General features: G+C 48.8%; 2 protein-coding genes across 2 annotated transcripts in view; one reads left to right on the forward strand and one right to left on the reverse strand.

The window, feature by feature from the left end:
* The window catches only part of Amt (aminomethyltransferase), a 6,039-nt gene extending 2,102 nt beyond the window's left edge, over positions 1–3,937 (forward strand). Inside the window, exons 4-9 of the mRNA XM_050139105.1 lie at positions 273–404; positions 1,180–1,258; positions 1,599–1,744; positions 2,176–2,356; positions 2,695–2,850; positions 2,948–3,937. Coding sequence (XP_049995062.1) covers positions 273–404; positions 1,180–1,258; positions 1,599–1,744; positions 2,176–2,356; positions 2,695–2,850; positions 2,948–3,126 — 873 coding nt within the window. The 3' untranslated portion in view covers positions 3,127–3,937. The remainder of the gene's footprint in view (positions 1–272; positions 405–1,179; positions 1,259–1,598; positions 1,745–2,175; positions 2,357–2,694; positions 2,851–2,947) is intronic.
* Positions 3,938–4,428: 491 nt separating this feature from the next.
* Positions 4,429–7,388, reverse strand: Tcta (T cell leukemia translocation altered). Its single transcript, XM_050139112.1, has 3 exons — positions 6,938–7,388; positions 6,558–6,612; positions 4,429–5,713 (listed from the first exon to the last, which is right to left on the reverse strand). Exons 1-3 carry the CDS (start codon positions 7,158–7,160, stop codon positions 5,671–5,673), a joined length of 321 nt encoding a protein of 106 aa, XP_049995069.1. The 5' UTR covers positions 7,161–7,388; the 3' UTR covers positions 4,429–5,670.
* Positions 7,389–7,467: the final 79 nt, after the last annotated feature.

Here is a 7,467-nt window from a genome sequence, read left to right on the forward strand (position 1 = left end):
AAAAACCAAAAAAAAAAAAAAAAAAAAAAAAAAAAAAAAAAAAAAAAGAATTGAAAAGTAAGGGAGACAAAGGTCCCACTTGTCTGGGAGGGGTGGGAATGTACTTGACAAATGAAGATCAAAGACCCTAGATTTGAGCCTTCCCTTGCACCCTTTACCCAAAACTGCATTCATGAATTTGTGGTAGCTGAGTGGATCTAAGAATGTTTCTGGCTCACACTTGGCTTTGGCTTTCTGGACCTGGAGACAAGGATGTTCTGCTTTAATGCTAGGGCATACTGTCACTGTTTACCAATGAAGCTGGAGGCATCCTAGATGACTTGATCGTGACCAATACTTCGGAGGGGCACCTGTATGTAGTGTCCAATGCTGGCTGCTGGGACAAGGACTTAGCTCTCATGCAGGTATAGTTGCTTTTGTTTTGTTTTTTCCAGACAGGGTTTCTCTGTGTTAACAGCCCTAGCTGTCCTGGAACTTGCTCTGTAGACCAGGCTGGCTGTGGCTGCGAACTCACAGAGTCCACCTGCTTCTCTCTGCTTCTTAAGTGCTGGGATTAAAGGCGTGTGCCGCCCCTGCCTGGCCCTACAGCTGCCTTTTATTCTAGGTCTTTTATATTTTTTGTTCATAAAGCAGTGCCCAGTGCAGATAGGGGCTCAGAAAATGACTCTTAGTACAAGAACAGCCAATAGACTGAAGAGTAGGCACTCCATGTGTGCATCAGGGTTTGGGGATAGAGACTAGCAGAGGTGGGGAGGGGTGCTGGAGAGATGGCTCAGTGGTTAAGAGCATTGCCTGCTCTTCCAAGGGTCCTGAGTTCAATTCCCAGCAACCACATGGTGGCTCACAACCATCTGTAATGAGATCTGGTGCCCTCTTCTGGCCTGCAGCACACATGCAGGGAAAACTCTGTATACATAATTAATAAATAAATAAAAAAAATCATCATGTTAAAAAAAATATTAAGAAAAAAAAGCTGACCCTGGCCCTGAAATGATCATCCTCTATGATGTAAGTGAGGTGTCAGACGTGGGCTTAGGTCCTCCTTACCAGTTAGCAGCTACGTGAATTTTAAGATGGGAATCAGCCTGCTATCAGCCTGCCCAGTTCTGCAGTGTCCGACCCAGAGTAGGTGCTCAGTAATGGTTTTAGACGCTGATGTGCTTCTGGTTTTCATTTCAGGACAAGGTCAAGGAGTTCCAGAACAGGGGCAGTGATGTAGGCCTGGAGGTGATAGATAATGCCCTGTTAGCTCTGCAAGGTGAGCGGGCCAGGTTGGGGCTAGAACCAGCACTTGCCTTCCTGCCTTTTTTTGCTGCTTAGCATGGATGCTTTCTCGAGAGAAAGGTATGGATGCTATCCCGAGAGGAAGGTATGGATGCTTCCTCGAGAAGAAGGTATGGATGCTGTGATAGCTGTATGCCATAATTCCAAAGTTAAGTATCTTTCCTCTCTGCAAAGCTGTCCAAGGGTTGGAGCAAGGGCATCCTTTTCTGTTTTGCTGAGTTAGACTTGCTTGGGACCTGTTCTGCTTCCTAAGTAAAGGCTGTAGTACAGGAAGTGCTGGGTCCAAGACCCTTGTTATTCTTTTTTGGGCTCAGGACCTGCTGCAGCACAAGTGCTACAGGCTGGTGTGACAGATGATTTGAGGAAACTGCCCTTCATGACCAGTGCTGTGATGGAGGTGTTTGGTGTGGCTGGCTGTCGCGTGACCCGCTGTGGCTACACAGGAGAAGATGGTGTGGAGGTATGTTGAGAAGTAACTATTCCCTATGGGGTCTCATGCCTGTAATCCCAGTACTTATGGAGACAGAAGCAGGAACATTTTAGTTCATGATGGTCTGGGTTTCCATAGTGAGTTCCAGGCTAAGCAAGGCTACATAGTGAGAGCCTATCTCAAAGAAAAAAAAGCCAAATTAAACCCCAAAACAAAAAATACAGTTGTAAAGTTTGGCAGAGGGTGGCACATGCCTATAACCCCAACACCCAGGAAGTAGAGACAGGAGAATCATAAGTTAGAGGCCAGGCTGAGCTGCCTGTCTCAGAGGGATGAGAGTAGGGGAAATGGAGAATGTCACTCTTTGTACAGGAGCGTTTCACTTCTGTACAACCAAAAGTGGTTACAGGATTCAAGGCTCAGGGGGTAACTGCCCACCTGCTCTCTTGTCCTTTGTGCAGATCTCAGTGCCAGCAGTAGGGGCAGTCCACTTGGCAACTGCTCTGCTGAAAAACCCAGAGGTGAAGCTGGCAGGACTAGCAGCTAGAGATAGCCTGCGCCTGGAGGCAGGCCTCTGTCTGTATGGGAATGACATTGATGAACATACTACACCTGTGGAGGGCAGCCTCGGCTGGACACTGGGTGAGCTGGGCTAGCACTGAAGGGGTCCTGAAGATTAGAGTATCTTTTAATGAGATCAGCAAGTCCATAACTACTCCTAAGGTTGTATATACTGCAACAAGTAACTCAGCTTTGCTGGGCCTTCATTCCCTGAAGGTGCTACTGTGGTTTTGCCTTTTAGAAACTGAGGACCCTAAGTATGGCTTCCAGGGGGTAGGAGATAATTGATTGACTGACTGTAGTGCAGGGGAAGAATAGAGCCCAAGTGATGCTAAATGACATCACTGGGGGCCTTCGTAGTAAAGGATTCCTGTGTCCAGGACTTATGTGCAGCTTACATCTGGTGTGTTCCTTTCCAGGGAAGCGGCGCCGAACTGCTATGGACTTCCCAGGAGCCAAAATCATTGTGCCCCAGCTGAAGGGCGAGGTGCAGAAGAGACGTGTGGGGTTGATATGTGAAGGGGCTCCAATGAGAGCTCACAGCCCTATCCTGAGCACAGAAGGCACTGTGATTGGTAAGTGGTCCAGGAGGGGACATTGGCTGGCAGGGTATCCAAGGTAGGGATATTGGGCTGGCAGGGTTGTGTTAACCTATGGCTTATGCCTGGACAGGCACAGTGACCAGTGGCTGCCCTTCACCCAGCCTGAAGAAGAATGTGGCAATGGGATATGTGCCATTCAAATACAGTCGGCCAGGGACACAGCTGCTGGTGGAGGTTCGGCGGAAGCAACAAATGACAGTGGTTAGCAAAATGCCCTTTGTGCCCACGAACTACTACACTCTCAAGTGAAGATGACCCATGGGAAAGCAGTTCCCTCCAGGAGTCTTGCCCTAGAAGGCATTCTACAGTGCTTAGTCAGGACAGAAGTAGAACTCACAGGGGAGGGTGGAAGCTGAATGTGGTCTGATTAGGGTGGGGAGAGCATCCCATCTATTCTCCTTCCCCACCAAGCTATCCTAACTTTAGGGCCTGATTTTTAAATGACAAATCACCTTACTTAATGTCCTATTTTAGTCTGCAATCCCACTAACCTTATTCTGCCAGGGGCTGGCCAGAGAACAAATGTCTGCCTTTGTGTGGAGGATACCTGCCCAACCTACCTCACGATGGTTTCTCTAATTTCAAAGGGCTATTACTGTGGGCAGTGTGAGCTTAGGTGCCTTCCACTTTGCTCTCCATGAATGCATACTCTGCCTTTCCTCGGATAAAAATGACTCCTGACTCAGTGTCGGGTGAGTTGTTCCTGTGTGCAAACTTAGGGATGGTTAAGCAAACACAGACTCACCCTTCCACATTCCCTAGTCAACTCAACCTGCTGTGCAGCAGCAAGACATGGTAGATTGGGTACTTGTTGTGAATAACTATTTTACTAACTCTTGAAAAAAAATTAAAGTTTCCTTCTGGGGCTGGAGAGAGGGCTCAGTGGTTAAGAGCACATGCTGTTCTTCCAGAGGACCCAGGTTCAATTCCCAGCACCCACACAACAGCTCACAACTGTCTGTGATCCAGCTCAAGGTGATTTGACACCCTCACACAGATATGAATGCATGCAAAACACCAATGCACACAAAAATAAATAAGAAAATTTTCTTTCTTCCTACTTGCCATGGTCTCTAGCTTTATTGTTCCCTTGTTCACTGGGTTCCTGGGGTGCGAACCTAATGCCTGTCTTCTTGGCCTCCAACACAGGTTCTGAGTAAGCTCTCCTTGAAAGAGGCCACATATATATATATAAACTAACAGGGATATAGACGTGGTGTGGTGGCATCCCCTTTTAATCCAGGACTTGTGAGTTGGGGACAAAAGTGTTGGGAGTTCAGGGTCATCCTCGGCAATATGTTGAATCAAAGGCCAGCTTGGACAACATGAAACACTAACTCAACTCTCTCTATCCCTCCCACTCCCACATCCCCAAACCTAATGGGGATATTATCCCTGGTAGGCAATCTACCACCACTCTAGGGAGCTGGCATCAGTTCTCCACCTCTGCAAATTACTGAATTTTGGATCCTGAGGGCAACACACCCATGATCCCTTACTGGTTGCCCGTGTGCACACACCCTTGCTCGGTTGGAATAACCACACGACTGATGCACTTCTCTGTTTAATATGCCACATCTTCAGTTGCTCCTGTAGGGATGTCAGGGGGTGGACCTGAGACTGTGAAGAACATCTTTCTGCCATACAGATGCATCACTGGAGTAGGTACTTGTGCATGAGGAGTTCAGTACAGTTTCATTTATAGTACACCTGCTACAAAGTCTTTGTAGACAAAGGCTGCCAGAAGCCTATGTGACATCTAACAAAGAGACAGTGGGACACCTGAGGTAGCCAGTGGCCCAGCAGAGACAGGAAGAAATACAACCACTAGAGGAGATAGATCCAGGGCCACAATGCTTTTAGGAATTATAGTGTTCTCAGGAAGTGGTGTTTCCCTGGGGACATTTGCCATCCACCCCTTTAGAACCTCTTCTGACCCACTGTGAAGGGCCCAGGGCTATCTGGCTAGTGGCTCACTCTTACTGATATTTTTAGGGGCTGAAAAGATACTAGCAGGCTCTTAGGATGAACCCTTGTCCAGATGGGAAGTGATAAGGCTGCAGGGCACAATGAAGTCATTGCACTAACTGCTTAGTACCTCCCTAGGAGGTGACAAGGTACAAACCAAAACACCCCATGGGCACTTAAGCAGGGGAGCTAGTAATCAATACCAGGGACTCTAGGGGCACTCAGTGCCTCTCAGGTACTCAGCTTGCCCTCAAAGAACAGAGAAACAGGTCAGCTGGGAAAGGATAACTTCCTCTGCCTGCCTCTGACCTGAAAGACTGACTGGGCCAGGGAGGTCCATGTTTGGTGCTCTGGTCCAGGCCAGGATTACCTGGCTTTTTGCCTACAAAGCAAAGCCAAGGAAATCAAGGCTTAGGGGAGAACAGACTTCCCTCATAAATCTCAGAACTGGTTAACCTCAAGATTCCTCTTAGAAAGATAAATCTCTGTAAGATCATGCCCTAAGGGAATGAAGAGGACAGGAAAAAGACAAGGTGAAAAAGGGACTGCTGACCTTCCCAACCAAGATGCTTCCCAGCTCTAACCCTTGACAGAAGTCTTAGGGCAAGACACATGGTAGAGACAAACTTCACCTGCCTGGTACCTGGAGCTGTCGGAGGCAAGCCTGAAGGCAACAGAGGCTCACCCTGCAAGTACTGTGGTACTCCAGTCCCCCAACCCCAAGCCCTCTGCAGTTTTCCAAGGGGTCTGGGCAGCAGCAGGATGCAGCCTAGGAGACAGCAGACCCAGTGGTGTCTCTGGAGACCCTTCTGCTGTTGCCTTCCCTTATTCTCTGTGGGTTTTGAGAGGTTCATTTGCTGCCATTTCCCTGAAAGTAATGGAGAGAAGCAAGGTTACTTCATGGATAGCAGAATAGTCTATCCACGAATACTTGCCATTAAGCAGGCAGTTATAAATGCTAATGAGATCAGGCCGCTGTATTGCTCCATGGTCCCCCTATGCTCTTGTGTTCCAAGTTCACCATCACAGCCTCCTCTAGTCTCCTAATATGTCACATTTGTCCTAGTTAGTGAGCCTGTTTAGCTATTTTTTCCCCTTATCCAGTGTTCTACTCTCTCTTTGGTCTCAGTTTAGGTGTCATGGGGGTGGTCCCTGAGCCCCTTTGCATTTGTACTTACTTCCCCTCTAAACCTCTTGCTTCCACTGTAAGCAGAGTCTGGGTTGTCCTTGTTTTCTTGGCCCTGCTGTGACCTCTGTCATATGGTAGAAGCTCAGAGATTGGCTGAACGAAATGTCTTGATAAGTAAGCTGTTTTTTCAGAGATTAGGAGGCTGACTTGATGAGGCAGTGTGCTAAGAATAGAGGCTGTTAGGCTGGGTGGGGGTTATAGCTTCAATGGTACAGTACTTGCCTAGAATAGATGCTCTTGCTTTCCTAATGAAGGACTTCCCAACAAAGGGAATCATTTCCAATAGACCTGCCACTTCATCTTTCTAAAATTATGGTAACACCCCCATCCATCCCCACTGAATATGCTGATAAGAGGCTCTCTGGGCACTGGTAAACGCCCAACTCCAATCCTGAGAATTGGGTTCTTGCAAAGGCCACTCACTAAGCTAGGGCACTGGCATCCTGAGAATTCTCTTCCCTGTTACCAGTACTGGAGTGTCCCCTGACTGCCAAGCATGGGGTTGGGATAGAGATTTACTCACCATGAAGGGAAATGTGTGGAGCCATCAGGTGTGGATCCATTCTGGCCACTCAGACCTGGAGGCAGGAACACACCCAGAGCTGCAGGAGGCTGAGGGTGGGGCTCTGAGCAGGTCAAGTCAGGGACCACCAGTATAGTTTAAGGGATTGGGGCTGGGATGCTAGGGACTAGGCACTGTCTGGTAAGGGTTTTTGAGAAACAGTTACAACGTGATGATGGACAGGTGGGGATTCTAGTGTAAAATGGTATGGGGGTGTAAGTCTGGATACAACGAGGCTTCTGAGGGACCAGTGGCAGTCTACCCGGACACAGAAGAAACAAGTGATACAGCTTGGTGGTGGTAGGGGCAGCCAGGCCAAGGAGGTTCGTAGGGAGCCTCACCTGGACGGTGATACAACCCGGTCACTGTGTTCCCGTAGAACCCCCACGCCAGCTGGATGCCCAGGAGACTTAACACCAACCACAGCAAGAGCAGCTTGAAGAGAGTCACTCGCATGTCCTGTGTCTCCCACTCCCGCAGGAACTCGCTGCCCAAGGTGCCCAGCGCTCCGAGCACCGTAGCGGGCAGAGCTTGCAAAAACTGCCCAGACCAAGGTTCCGCCATGACTGGCCAGCGCCCCACCGGGTGTACTGTCACCGAGGTTCTCACTGCGCAAGCGTCTTATCTTCCGGGATTACGCTTGTAGGTGCGCACGCGTACTCTCAGGCAAGGAAGATCTACTTCGCTTGCGCGAAGTGTTGGCAGTTTGGGGCAGGGCTTTAAAACCGCGCAGGCGCACCCATCCCCACCCAGCTTACTTAAAGGGTGAGTGATTCGCTAAGTATAAAATAGCAACTCGGTCTTTTATAGCCCCGAGTTTCCCGTGATGCTCCGCGCGGCTGTGATGATTGGTTAAGCGTCTTGCTTTTAG

Source organism: Alexandromys fortis, unplaced genomic scaffold (genome assembly GCF_014885135.2).
Source record: "Alexandromys fortis isolate MF-2015 unplaced genomic scaffold, M_Fortis_MF-2015_v1.1 scaffold_36, whole genome shotgun sequence".
NCBI classification, from domain to species: domain Eukaryota; kingdom Metazoa; phylum Chordata; class Mammalia; order Rodentia; family Cricetidae; genus Alexandromys; species Alexandromys fortis.

Excerpts from the sequence above, each read along its gene's own strand:
- Tcta (XM_050139112.1), bottom strand. The coding sequence starts at position 7,160 with ATGGCGGAACCTTGGTCTGGGCAGTTTTTGCAAGCTCTGCCCGCTACG. Across the intron at positions 6,613-6,937 it reads CGGGTTGTATCACCGTCCAG|GTCTGAGTGGCCAGAATGGA; the intron begins GTGAGGCTCCCT and ends TCCTGCCTCCAG. Across the intron at positions 5,714-6,557 it reads TCCACACATTTCCCTTCATG|GGAAATGGCAGCAAATGAAC; the intron begins GTGAGTAAATCT and ends CATTACTTTCAG.